Source organism: Perognathus longimembris, chromosome 12 (genome assembly GCF_023159225.1).
Source record: "Perognathus longimembris pacificus isolate PPM17 chromosome 12, ASM2315922v1, whole genome shotgun sequence".
Lineage (NCBI taxonomy): Eukaryota > Metazoa > Chordata > Mammalia > Rodentia > Heteromyidae > Perognathus > Perognathus longimembris.
In genome coordinates, this window is record NC_063172.1 from 50,613,438 (window position 1) to 50,628,460 (window position 15,023).

At 37.2% G+C, this 15,023-nt stretch overlaps 1 protein-coding gene across 1 annotated transcript in view; it reads right to left on the reverse strand.

Moving 5' to 3' along the window:
* The window catches only part of Kcnb2 (potassium voltage-gated channel subfamily B member 2), a 374,796-nt gene extending 362,391 nt beyond the window's left edge, over window positions 1-12,405 (reverse strand). Inside the window, exon 1 of the mRNA XM_048359032.1 lies at window positions 11,757-12,405. Coding sequence (XP_048214989.1) covers window positions 11,757-12,335 — 579 coding nt within the window. The 5' untranslated portion in view covers window positions 12,336-12,405. The remainder of the gene's footprint in view (window positions 1-11,756) is intronic.
* Window positions 12,406-15,023: the final 2,618 nt, after the last annotated feature.

Below are 15,023 nucleotides of genomic sequence, written 5' to 3' on the forward strand. Positions count from 1 at the left end.
ACTAAGCTTTTCAGGAAGAAAGAAAACCAGAGCTTAGAGAAAGTAAGAAAAACATTTTATATTTTGGCTAAATTACACTGTGAAAAATATTTATTTTCTCAGTTTTCATTGGTGGCAATGAGTACCTTGGTATTCAATCTTCTCTGCAAGTATTTTAGATCCTGTTGGGTCAGAATAGCAGTCTTGGTATTATTTATCTTCAAGCTCATTCTTGTATTTTCAGTTCCAGGATTTGAACTAAGAACTTCACACTTGGTAGGCACGTGCCCTACCACTTGAGCCATGCCCTTCATTCTTTGCCTTTAGTAGTTCTCTAGTTTCATTTATTTTACTTTTCCCTGCTCTTGCCTTGAGCCATGATCCTCCTGCCTTCACCTCCTGAGTATCTAGGATCATTATGCCCAAGTTATTTTTGAGACAGGGTCTCATTAAGTTTTTTGGGAGGAGGGCATATTAGGTTTTAAACTCAGGGCCTCTTACTTGGCAGGCATTCACTATACCACTGATCCAGGACTCTAGCATTCTTTTTGCTTTTCCTATTTGGGGGAACATATTCTTGCACTTTTAACTCAGTGATGGGCTCAGGTCAGTATCTTGCTACTTATACTACTTGCATACGTGGAATTTCAGAAGCACAATCACCATTTCTGGCTTTTTTTTAAATTGAGATGGAGCCCTTCTAATTTTTGCCTTGACTGGCCTTTTGGGGCCATGATCCTCCTATCTGTGCCTCCAGAAAATGCAGCAAGGCTCACTTATTTTATTTTATTTTTTTTTTGGCCAGTCCTGGGGCTTGGACTCAGGGCCTGAGCACTGTCCCTGGCTTCTTTTTGCTCAAGGCTAGCACTCTGCCACTTGAGCCACAGCGCCACTTCTGGCCATTTTCTGTATATGTGGTGCTGGGGAATCGAACCCAGGGCCTCATGTATACGAGGCAAGCTCTCTAGCCACTAGGCCATATCCCCAGCCCCAGGGCTCACTTATTTTAAGATATCCATCAAAGTACAGCAAAAGGAAAACGTTCACTGAGGTTTTAGTATACTCCAAATGTATCAACAAAGACAGGAAAACTTAGAGTCCAAAACATTTTTTTCAGTTATAATAGAATATTTCTTTCTTTATGTATATAAATGAAATGGGTATGATGTTCAAATACACCCATGAAAACAATTTGCTTCCCTGTAAATCATGCAAACCTATAAAAAAATCTTTGGGGAAAAAAGTGGAAGTGATTAGCACTTTGAAACTGTTCCAGGTGGTTTAAAATATGTGCAATATTTGTTCATGTGCTACAGACTAAAAAATAAAGAGTAGTGCTTAAGACATTTTATTCATAATGAACCTTACTTATGTAATACACTAATTTTTACACCTGCAGAATTCATTTAAGTAATATAATAGAATGTGCTACCATTTTAACATAGCAAATATAAAATGGCAAATTCATGTTACCTTTGATTTTAGCCTACTCTATTCATATTTTCCTTCACTGCATATTTAGCTCATTCCATCTGTAGTACAACAAATGTATCACCTTTTGAAAAACAAGATTGCATACCAATGTTTTTCTGCTTCTATGCTAAAAACTTCATTGAAGTAAAATAGGTTGCTCAACTCAATGATATTATGCAGGGCCTCCACTAGTTTCTCAAGGTAAAAATTTCCATTGTATGAATCAAACACAGAAAACTTATCGCAGCATACACCTGTGGTGGTACATCATTGATAGTAGCACTGATTTATTCTCAATTTAACTAAATTCTGGTTGGAATAATATGCACTGACATTAATGTAGAAGAATCAACATTGCGGGCTGGGGATATAGCCTAGTGGCAAGAGTGCCTGCCTCGGATACACGAGGCCCTAGGTTCGATTCCCCAGCACCACATATACAGAAAACGGCCAGAAGCTGCGCTGTGGCTCAAGTGGCAGAGTGCTAGCCTTGAGCGGGAAGAAGCCAGGGAAAGTGCTCAGGCCCTGAGTCCAAGGCCCAGGACTGGCCAAAAAAAAAAAGAATCAACATTGCCCCAAACAGATATAACCCTGGGATATAAGCCAAAATGTGAGTATCAAAAAGAAATCAATTTCTGAGGAATCAGTGTGGTTGAAAAGCTGACTTAGGTGACAGCAGATAAGACAAATGCAGCTCAATATCCAAAATTTTACTTCTGGTTTGGTTTTGTTTATTGCCAGCCCTGGGGCTTGAAAACAGGGCCCAGGCACCATCCCAGAGCTTCTTTTGGTCAAGGTTAGCATTCTACCACTTTAGCCACAGTGCTCCTTGTAGCTTTTTCTGAGTAGTTTATTGAAGATAAGAGTCTCACGGATTTTGATGTCAGGGTTTTGAACTATGATCCTCAGATCTCAGCCTTCTAAGTAGACAGGATTACAGGTGTGAGCCACCAGAGCCTGGCTTGTACTCTAGGTTTTACACTGATTAGTTCTAAAACAATGGCTAAAAGTCATTCTTCACCTGTGCAAATGTCCTGAGGGTTATTGCCATGAAAGGTGTTGCTTGCAGGCAGTTCCAGTCTGAACTGTGCTAGGATCTCTTGATTGTCCTTGGAGCCACTGTGACATAGACTGAAGGCATCTATTTAAAGTGGCATTCAACACTTGTGGTTGTTTCAGGAATGACTAGATGAGACATGAGTTTAATCATACAGTCCAGGGTGACAATGACCTCTAGCGTCCTGAAACAAAATCCTCGCAATGAATGAAGAACCTTCTTCTTCTATTCTTAGACCATTAGAGCTCTTCCCATGGAATGTCATATCTGATCAAATTATCACAAAAGTTTCTTTCTGAGTGTGCTTTCCCATTTGGATGGCAAAGTTGTATCTATATTACATTATCACACATGTGGAAGTTCACTGTGGTTTTCTGCAGGTGAATCCTTTATATAACATGTTCTAGTAGGGAGATGGCCATGTGTATGAGATCTTTGTCTCTCTTTCTCTCTCTCTCTCTCTCTCTCTCTCTCACACACACACACACACACACACACACACACGCTTACACATACATGTACTCAACAAATAGATTTAACTCAGGAATCACCCAGAGAAGGCTGCTCCTGCACACAGAAACTTGACTACAAATAGAAGTTGTATCTATCTACTTAATGGGCTTTCCTTTATCAATATCCAGAAGCCTTCTTTTCCTTTTCTTTCTTTTTTCTGCCATTCCAGGGGCTTGAACTCTGAGTCTGGGTACTGTTCCTGAGATTTTGTCCTCAAGGCTAGTACTCTACCACTTGAACCATGGCTACACTTCCAACGTGTGTGTGTGTGTCTGTGTGTGTGTGTGTGTGTGTGTGTGTGTGTGAGAGAGAGAGAGAGAGAGAGAGAGAGAGAGGGGAGAGAGGTTAATTGGAGCTAAGTCTCAGACTTTGAACTGTGATCCTCAGGTCTCAGCCTCCTTAGCGCCTGACTCTAGGGGCCTTCTTTTACTTCAAACTTCATAAAACATTAAAATGGCAATTTAAGAAAAAATGTCCATTCATATTAATTGTTAAAAAGTCAACTTAGATATAGACATGGTCATAATAAATAATATATAGATTCCAAGATGATATGGTTCAGATATTAGATTTCAGTGCCTCCTAGAAAATCTTAAAGGTGAAAATGTGCATTTTGGCTCTCACTTTTTTGTTACCTATCAGTTACTACAGTTCTCTGTTTCCCATTGGTCCTTGTCTAGTTGAGTAATTCTCTCTTGGTTATGTCTTAATTAAGGTTGGCACAGCAATCAGAGAGGAGGCTCAGTTTCATGTCCTTCAAACTTCTGATTATAAGCTAAAAGCTCATCATCTAGTCCATGTGATGTCAGTAATGAGGAACAAGGGGTAGGGACTTGATGTCTCTGGCAGACACAGGAAATGCATCTTGCCTTAAATTTCCACAAGCCATTTGAAACATACTTGGTGTTGATGCCTGGGGATCTCTTGCTCCCTCCCTTTCTCACTGTTGGTGTGGGAAGAGCTTTAATTGAGGCTAATGGTGAAAAAGAGTGACTTCCTGTAACTATCAACTCTTACAATATTTAAATCCTCCTGTCCTCCCTTCCCATCCTTTCCCTTCTTCTCTCTTCTTTCCTCTCTTCTTTCTTTTCCTATCCTCTATCCTTCTCACCTCTCCCCTCACTTTCCTCTCCCCATCCCCTTCCTCCCTCCGTCCCTTTCTCCCTTCTTCTTTCTCTCCTTTCTTTTCTCCTCCTTTCTTTTTTCTTTCTTGTTAAAATGTCTTAGTATGTAGCCCAGGCTGGGCTTGAACTTGGGATTCTCCTCCCTCTGTTTCCAAGTACTAAGGTTATAGTCAAGCACCATTACTCCTAGCCAGATTAGATAATCTTAATGAGGGATATGTTTTAATTTTTTTTTATAAATCTCTACCATTCTATGTAATTTCCCTTTGAAGTGCACTAACATTTAATGGAGTTAGCATACCCAACAGTGAGGGTAAAACACAAATTGAAATAATCTGACAATGCTAGGTTGCCAACTAAACTCACTCATTAGCCGTCATTAACTTCACTTGAAGTTTACACTGCACATACATCACATACATCATTAAAGACTATTAAATGTCATGGCACTCTGGGGTTATTCTCAACTAGGGTAAAATTAGCCATGCCAAATCAATGTCTCAAACATAAGTCTATTGAAATCCAGTTACTTGATGAAGCAGCTGGTTTTTCTATATAGCAATATTTAGACCAAAATGAAACTTTTATTCAAGTAATTCTTTCAGAATCAACTGTGTTAATTATTTTGAAAACATCTTCCTTTATCAGAATGGTTAATTCAAGTGACTGTTCCAAAAGCAGACCCTGCATTAAGAATGACTGGTCATTGGTCACTCAAAAATGTTCAATAGGGCTGGAGAAGTAAGTTTTTTCTAATTATGAGCACACAGTTTGCTTAAGAATTTTAAATTCTCAATGTTATAAGATTGTCATTTTTAAAATCATTTAAAATATCTTATAGAAAATGAAACATTACCCAGTTACTATGGTAATTTAAAATATATTTTATCTTAGTTCTATTTTTTGCCCTGCATTTTTTCTGTGTAGTCTGCCTTTATTTTTGTGGAACAAGGCAGAAATGCAGAAGGATTAAAAATAAATAAGGTGTTCAAATGTTTTTATCTGTGATGATTCAATTTATTCAATATTTGAGATTCAGGAAAATATTTAATATTTTATGAGTAATATGTCATATTCAATAATACTAATTCAGTATACCATAAAAACAATCATATTAATGGATTCTCTATAAGGCAATCATTTCATTTTATGTTATATGCCAAATATTTCTATAAGATATAAAGGTGGCTAATGAAATGGAAACTATCAATGAAATTTAAAATATTATCTTTTCATGCAATGTTCCAGGACAACTAATGGCTGTATCTGTATCATATTACAGTGCTAATGAGTAGAATGAGGATAGAGAGGCCAATACACATCATGTGTATTCATACATCAATCCTTATAAAAGGACAGTCTGGATTCTCTCTAACATGCTGCAGAAAAAGCTAAACTAGTAACAATACAACTAAATATGGATGAGATTATGACTACCCCAGTGAGGAAAGGAAGCAACTTCATGAAACAACTGGACAAACTTTCAGACCAAAATCCTACTAGCAAACATCAATGCTTAAAGGTAAACAACACAGGAAAGCGATCTGAGGTCGAGGTACCTGTGCCATGGGAATTTCCTTCCCATTTTAAAAGCATTCATTTGTCATCTTCCTTTTTAAATGGGAGATAAAACTAAGAGCACTTGATCAAACACATTGTTCAAATCCTTCTCGAGTCTTCCAAAGTGGAGAGTGTTAAATATTGTGACCATTCCTTCATAATACTTATGCTTACCTAAAATAGCAGATTATTCACTTTATAAAGTCTCTCACTTGAAATAAGGAAAACAAATCTGTTATTAAGCAAGCATTGTACATGGATTTTCACAGCCAGAATATTCAAATACTGCCAATGTATTCTGGGTTGTGATCATGTTAAGTAATGTAGACAGAGCTCCTCATTATTTTTTCTCTTTGCTTTGAAAATGATAATTACTTGTTGAGATTTACAAATCAAATTTAAAGGAAATTTGAGGGTCTTCTCTTATATGAATGGAAACCAATGATTTTGTTTTAAATGATGGAAAATACTGCTTATAAATCAAGATGGTCTTTCTTCAAATGTAACCAAGAAATAAAGAAGGAAAAATTTACATGTTTCATTAGTATTTCTCTTCTTTTATCCATTCCCAAGAATATTCAGGATGTAGTTCAGTGGCAATGAACTTGCCTGGCATTGCAAAGCGAATGAGTTGGATCACCAGCACTGAAAAAAAATTACTTGTAAGATAGTCAAGTCATTTATTAAGTTAATGGAGAAACTGTTTTGAGGGAAGTAGTACTGTACTTAGATAAATAATAGTGCTATCCCCAAGCTCAACTTCTATAGACTGGCCAAATTCTCTGAAACTCCATCTACTGGTGGGCACTCTTGTGATCTTTTACTGGAACAGCACTAAAGGGTCAATCTGTACAGTCTAGATGGAGGAAAGACAGGAGGAAGGACACCAAAACATTGGAATTGTCATTCCAATAAACCCATCACCAATCCTACATAAGAATTACAGACCTACACAGCAACACCTGATACAGATAAACTTCTGTATTGCTCACACTACAACAGTTCATCTTTTTGGTCTATTTTGGTCCATTTATGGTTTTAATGACTACTGTTTGTCATTTTATGTTTTTTCCCAAAGAAAGGCATAAAGCTAAAGTTAGAGCCCACTTGCCTGTATATGTACCCACAAGTACAGCATGCTCCTCTTCTTAAACTAAAAGGAAGTCATTTATGGTTTTTTTCCAATACCTCTCTTCTTCTTTTTTTCAATTAGAATAATTGATCTATCTACTATAAGAGAATAAGAATGTTATCCATTCTTTCATCTTGGTAAACTCACAATTTTTGCTTCATTTTGGTTTATTTTTTTCTTTACTATCATTTGGCATGAAAGGTTAACATTTCAATCAAGTCAGTGAAAGAGATGATTTCAATGAGTTATCATTGGTATAAAAACCCAACAGCTTATAACTATGACTCCTGGTTCTCCAGACCAAGGGAGCTAAGGCACAGACTCTACCTCTGCCACCAGTCTCCCTGATCTAAGCCTGCTCTTTCTAAGCTTGCTTTAGGTGTAACACGATGGCCATGTGGAGTGCGGTGGGAAAAAAGCCAGAAGCAGGTACATGGCCACCTCCTTTGTACACCAGATATTTTTAGTGGAAGCAATTATGCTCTCAAGGAGGGAAATTGTTTCTATGGAAGGAGGTCAAACAAACTTAGACAATCCAATCATTTGCTTCCCTCTAAGCTCCACTCTATCTGATAGCAACTCCTTCCATGTTATTCTTTGGTATTTAGTTTCTCTCCTCTCTTAAGGGAGAAATTTAATTAATTTTTACTTTTTGGGTGTTCTAAGTGAAAACAGGTTGAAAAGGTTTTTTCTAATTAATCATTGCCTCCTATTTCCTGACAGACAAGATGAGATGGGAATAGAGAAGGAGAACAAGAAAAAGGAGCCACTCATGAAAATGGGGCCATTTCTTGACTATAAAAGTATGGGAGTAAGTGAGAAGGAAAAGAGGAAGAATGAGGAGTAGGAAGGAGAAAGAAGCAACAGGAGAAGGAAGGAAGTAGACAATAGGGAAATGGACAAAGATATAGCTGTGAATTAAAGAGGAAGTTGAGGAGAGGATAACACCCAAGGCCCTGAACCTTGAGAGTCCTGGGACATCTACTGGGTGGTTCCATCTGGTTCTGATAAACGAATATATTTCTGCCGATTTTATCTTCTACTTGTATCAGATTAGGGCTGCTTTTAGTTCAGTTTTCCTCCATGTCCCACACCCTTAGATCAGCCTATATCCAGCATTGTCCTGACACCCCACCCACTTCACTCCCAGGTGGAGGTGCAGGCTTGTCTGTGTGGGTATATGAGGCCCAGCTAATTTCCTTAGTCCTTGACTAGATTTAGGTGTTTAGAGTCAAGTCTCATCTCAGGTGCTTCTATTACTTAGTGACTATTTTCTCATCCTGAGCCTGAGGATACTGTGGGCCACAGGACCCATTTCACTTCGAGGCTCTTGAAGGACTCTCAGATTGAAGTCTCTACACATAGGATTTACAGGGGAATTTCAGGAAATGAAGTTTGTCTGGGAAGAAGCTAAGAAGGAAAAAATGTTTCCAATTTAGGGACTGATAGAATTGGCCTGGCCTAGAAAAGGTACAGAATCCAATCTAATTCCATGTCACTGCCCAAGAAACTCACAGCCAGGTAAGCTTTGTGCAGTCCACTGGGTGGATCAGAGTCAACAAGGGGTCCCAACCATTTCCTAAGCCAGTGTGGGTTGGTCACAGGCTCATGATCAGTCTCAAGCTTAAACTTTATACATTATCTCTTCATGAGGGTATATCCAGATACACTGATAGAATAGAAAGACAATAAATTCTGTCTAATAAAACATAAATTTGGGTTCTATGACCAGATCACACCAGGCTCCTAAGAAAAAGAAAGAACTGTTTCTTCTTTTTTTTTTCCTTTGGTGTTTTGCTGTGATTGGGATCAAACCTAGGGCCATAAACACACTAGACTAACACTGAGTGGTATTCCTGTCCACCAAATAACCATGTCTATTTACCTTGTTATATTTTGGGAAAAAGCACAATTATATTCTGGTGCATAGGCACAAATACTAATTTTTAAAGATAAAAGCTGAAAATGTACTATCTTCCTAAATCCTATTTTAGCTTTACCTCAGTAATTAACATCAGAAAATTCAGTTAATAATGTGACTCTGTGCATGATAGCAGATATCCTGTTTTATAAAGGCTGAATTATGATTGCCATAGTCATATCCAAGAGTAGAGTATGTTGGGGCAAGATGTCTTGCACTGTGTCTAACTGAACAATTATTATTTAATTATTCAATATTTATCCCATAAAAACAAACATGTATTTTAACCTTTTGTGAAATGTCTGATAAAAAGGTTTTCCTTGGCAAATAGATTTGGTAAATAATCTACTAACTTTTATAATTTTATAGACAAGTTAAAATATAGAAAAACAAATAGGTAAAAGAAACAAGTGTTTCCAATAATATGAAATCCTTGGTGAAGACAAAAGAACAGTTTTCAATTTTAGAGAGAAGGGAAAGGACCATGTTTCATTTCCTAGGTTTCTATTTTAATGCATATGGCCTATCTGGAGCACATGTTCAAGTAAATGACCAAACTGAATAACACACAAAAGTAAGGTAATTAGCTACCTCCCCCTAAAGATCTCTCAGGTTCTAAACCAGTAACGAAGACTGCAGAAATTCCATGCAATCCTACATAACAGCTTCATGCATATTTAGAAGCCTGATGCATCCATAATATAAAGTGAGGGCTGGCATATCATCCTACTGCAGCTATAATAAAACACTTGTTCTAAGTTACGAAAATACTATTCACACATACCTGCATTAGCACCCTCCCCACACTAAGAATTACTCCAGAAAAATAACAAGTTATAGGACTTGAGAAGTATGCAGAAAAAGTCTGTGGTTTACATAAGGCATCATATGGAGCTAATTTTTTTAAGGCTTGAAATCTCAGACAAATGAGCAGTAGTTTTACTAAATGACTACACTAGCAAATGTAAATAATTTCCATAATACTTCACCATTCAGAGAAGAAAGTGTAGAGGTTTAAATGAACAAACTTAAGTCCTTTATAAAATAATCTACTTACAGTAGCAAAGATTCACTTTGCTTCATCAATAATGTAAAGGAAAATTTACTACTTATGCTCTGTGAAATTCTGAAACATCAGTGGAGTTTGGGTGGAGTTTGTAGGTAGATAGCTTATCTATACATAAATGCATAATTTAAACTTTAAATTGGCTGATACGTAGGAACCTAATGGCGTATTTTAATAGGTCATTATCAACTTTATCTTCATAGGGATGGATGGATAACTGTTGCTTCAAAACTTAGAAATCAAATGCATTTCCTCAATTGGCAAATAGGCTATTGATCTATTCCAAAATTCTTTAAGACAAAATACATATATAATTAAAGTACTTTACTGCAACAGTAATTAACTTATAATAATGTAAATAACTTTTTATATTAATATGAGTATGGTAACCTTTCAAATTTTCTTTGATTTAGCTGCTCATTGTTACATAGCTAAATCCTTCTATACCTTGTAGTGGAAAATAAACAGTATTTTCAGTTCCTTAAAGTCTTGAAAAAGTTAATTTAATGTTTGCAATATCCACTTAAATCTAAGGTCCATCTGATTCACTCCAAAATTCATTCTACACTTTCATACTCACACTTTCCATACTCAAGTATGTAACTGAGCACTTGACATAGACAAGAACAGAATCTTTCAACAACCAAAGCCACAGCTGCTCCACAACTATTTCTTTCTTACTGATAAAATGAAGATAAACAAAAGATTCATGACCACAAAGACACCCTAGTTGAAACCCTCTATTTGCCATAAAATATGTATGTCTTAATTTATACAAAAGAAATTTTGTTCCATTTGTGTATAAGTCCTATCAGAAATAAATGCCTTTAGAAGGCAAACAGAAACAAACTCAGACAAATGGAACAATGCAAGAAGCAGTTTTATGTTCATCTTCTGGGTTTTTTTTACATTATGTTGTAGATTATTAGGTAGAATCTTAATTTCTCATCAAAAGGCTTTGATGGACTACTACGCCTTTGTTACTACTACTACTTATAAGAAGGAGGATATTTGAAAAACCTGTAAGAGGTTATACAATGACACACTCTCCATCCCATTCATCTCTCATGTATAAATATCTACAGCCGAAGATAAATCTTATCATTCATATTATAATACAGAACTAGCATATGAAGTAAATATGAGTTTGCACTAACAAAGTCTTAGACAAAATTAGATAAACATTATATAGTTGAATTACATACTGAAATGTGTAACAAAATTTTGACTGTGAGATTTAGTTATATACATGTATGATAAAAAATACAAATGAATCTTTAAGCAAACACTGTAAAAAGTTTGAGATAATAGCAATACCTTACTTAACTTAAAAAAATTATAAACCAACATCAGACACAGCACTGTTATATTAGAGACCACAACAAGAAGTGAATGGATGTACATTCTGTAGGTTGACTCTAAAGAATGATTAAGCTTTGTAATGCAGCTCCTCACTTTGGCATGTGACCTACAGCACTTTGAGCTATACAAGACCATATTTTCCTCCCCTTCCCTGAACCTCTACAGAACCAATCAAGGAGACAACTCAACTTCCAATGACAGCATCTTCCCTCTGTCCAAGATGGAGCCTTAATCCTGGTCTTCTGCAAAACAGTGTCTAACTTGTCTGGTTAAGGGCTTTCTCTTTAATTACTAAGTCACCATCACTGCATGGAACATGGAAACCAAAATCTTTTCCATACCTTGTTTTTCAGGCCTATTACTAGAAAGATAATATCCATGAACACATTATACCATTTTATGACAAAACCCAGAAAGATTGACTATTTCTATAGACTAGGTTAAGACGTTAGATAGGATATCTCACTGGGTAGCTGTGTTTTGTTCTTTTTCACCAAAATGATGGAGAAAATTAAACCCCTGCAACTTAGATACCTCCCCCCCCCCTTTTTTGCCCATGCTTTTCATACCTTTGCAGCCACTGAAGAGTTAGGTTTCTCCAGCAAGTCCCAAAGTTTCTTCCTTTTCTCAGGGCAGCAGGTGTTATCAAACTCTTCTCCCTCTCGCTCCCGCATGGTCTCTGCCTCTCGCCTCAGTTCTTCATTCATTTGTTCTTTCTTCTGATGATATCTGGCTTGGCAACAGGACTCTAAGTAGATCTCATCAATGCCCCAGTAATCAAGCTCTTGGCCAAAAGAGAGTGCACACATTTCTTCCATCATGTGTAGCTTCCCTGTCCGGTAGAAATTCAAAATAGATGTGAAGGCTCCAGGATGTCGGTCAAAGAAATACTCGTTCTCGTTCAGATTGTAGTCATCGCACACCTCCAGGAGGCTCTCGTGTGTGTTGCAGTCTCGGAGCTTTCCCAGGCGGGTCCTGGGGAGCCTGTCCAGCGTTCTCCACAAGACTTCGTGGTTGAGGCCCCCCACGTTGATCTTCACTCTCCGGGAGCACGATTTGCTCCTGATAATGTCCACAGGTTCTGGAGGAAGAGAAAGCGTTGACCTGGATGTCTTCCTGTTCAAGCTAGGGGGAGCCTTTTCTGCCATTTTGATCTGGACAAAGCCACAAAGCCAGGGCTCTTAAAAAATGAGGTCAGGTGTAGCAATATTCCTCTGAGGCAGACATCTCCACTGACAGCTGGAAGAAAGCAATAGCCATTGGTTACTTAATGTTTTTCCTGGAGTACTTCCTGTTCTGCAGCACAATCCCGTTGTTTTCCTCAAGAGATACAATAGTAATTGATAGCACCATTTTTTGGAGACATAAACCTTTGCTTTAGGACATAAGAAATGATAGAACAACACAACTTCCAGCACAGAAGAGGCTGTGCATACCTCTAGAGGTTGACAACACCCAAGTCTAAAGTTAGTCAACTTTTGTTCTATCTGGCCTACCACATTCTCACTTGGCACTGATTCATGTCTATATTGTAGGCCCTTCTTAAATACAGGGGATACACTGGTCATCAGTGGTGGATTCTCTAATACCTGAAAGTAGCCAATACTGAACCTGCTGTCTACTATGTTCTTTCCTATACATGCATAATTTGGACACAGTTTCAATTATAAATTAGATGCAATAAGTAAATAACAGTAAGGAAGAATAGGATAATTATACTTGCATAATCTATTAAAATTATTTAATTATGAATTGTTTCTAGAACTCTCAAATGTTTTTGGACTCTGACAATGGTTGACTAAAACTCCAGGACTGGGAAAACAAGGAGAGATCAGTATTCCAACAAACATTCACCAGTGTTTCTAGTGCCTGTTCTGTCCCTGCTGTGTCCAGGAAGGGCCCCTACCTCTACCTTTCTATTTTAATGAACTGCTTATTCCTTTTCATGACTCAGACATCATCTCCTCCAGAAAGTCCATTATATACCCACTGTGGGATCATGAAACTTTCTATGAACACCTCTTCCATTTCACCCCATGACTACAAAGTATTAGTGTACCTCCCATAGTATGCAGGAAGTCTGGACAACAAAGAAAATCTTTCTATATTATTTTTTTCCATCAAGAAGAACAGTACACTAAAGAATATATATATATATTAGAAATCAGTCTTGACAATAGGGATGCATTTGGGCAGAAAAAGCATAAACGGAGTCATTAAATCACATGCCTTAAAGGCATGTTTACATGCTATGCACATAGAGCATGTGCAATTGTGTGTGTCTTCATTTGCTTCAGTTTCCTGTGCACTAATTTTTTTATAGGATCTAATTTTTATTTTTTTACTTTTTGGCCAGTCCTGGCCCTTGGATTCAGGGCCTGAGCACTGTCCCTGGCTTCTTTTTGCTCAAGGCTAGCACTCTGCCACTTGAGCCACAGTGCCACTTCTGGCCGTTTTCTATATATGTAGGGATAGGGAATCAAACCCAGGGCTTCATGTATAGGAGGCAAACACTCTTGCCACTAGGCCATATTCCCAGCCCCTGTGTACTAATTCTTTAAATTTAAACTGCTCTATTACCTTCTTTTGTTTGTTATTCGGATCTGCAGCATCAAAGATCCTCACGGTTACCTCTGAATGCTTTTGCATAAAACCACAGGGTTTAAAGAAAGTCATCTCAAACCACCACCTTTAATATAACACACCATGCTATACAAGTCAAAGTGAAGAACTTTTAGATTTAAGAAGTCCTTATAATTAGAATTCTTATGGGATGCATGCTAATTTTTTCGTGTCATGTAAATCCTATAAATTAAATTTATTTCTCTATGTGGAGGCCAAGTATCCTCTAAAATGGAGATGTGAGGCTTATAAAAAGGAGAACCATATATGAAATATTTTATATACCACCAGTAAAAATATTTGAATTGGGAGCTTTTCAACTACATAGTTACAGGAATATTTTAAGCACATATGCCCATGCTTTCCTTGCAGATGACAAAAATATGCCTATTTTTTTTAAAAAGAGGAACTATACTGAGTAAATAACTTAAACTCTCTAAGATTCAATTCCTCCCTCTACAAAATGAGAATAATAGTAGCTACTTCTTCGGTAGCATTAGGATGATAGCACGGGATAGTCTATACAAGATGTGCAATATAGGAAGATGTATCTAATTAGAATATGAATATTCACATATTTTTCTAAAATTTGATTGTGACTATTGAAATAAAATGAAAGATAAAAACTACGTGTGTGTGTGTGTGTGTGTGTGTGAATTAAATTTACTCTAGTATATGCTCTTGTTTTCTAGGCAGGAGAAGTAGGTCTAACTTTTCCCTACTAAGAATTATACTTATAAATAACAGGTATCCCATATGATCTACATATACTTTTAAAATTAAGCCACAATATCAAAGTCAGGCAAAAACACTGAGCACTATGGGCCCACACCTGTGCTCCTAGTATTCAGGAGGCGGAGGTCAGGAGAATAGTGGTTCAACATAAGTCTGAGCGACCCAAAGAAACGTGGACTCTATGGTTTCCCTCACAGGGAATAATTACTACATGTCTAGGATAGTCATAGCAGAAGATCACAAAGCCCAATAGCTATGCCCATATGAACACATTAAATGATGCTAAGCAAAATAAACTCCAAGTTATGGAAACAAATAGTATACCATTGTTGTAATTATTTTCAACATTCCATGTGAAACCGTAACCTTTTCTTTTCCTCTTGTATTCCCTTCCCGTGTTTTTACCCGATATCACTATATCTGCTCTTAGTACCCTGGATACTGTATATATGTGTACTGGAACTAGGGAAGGGAAAGGG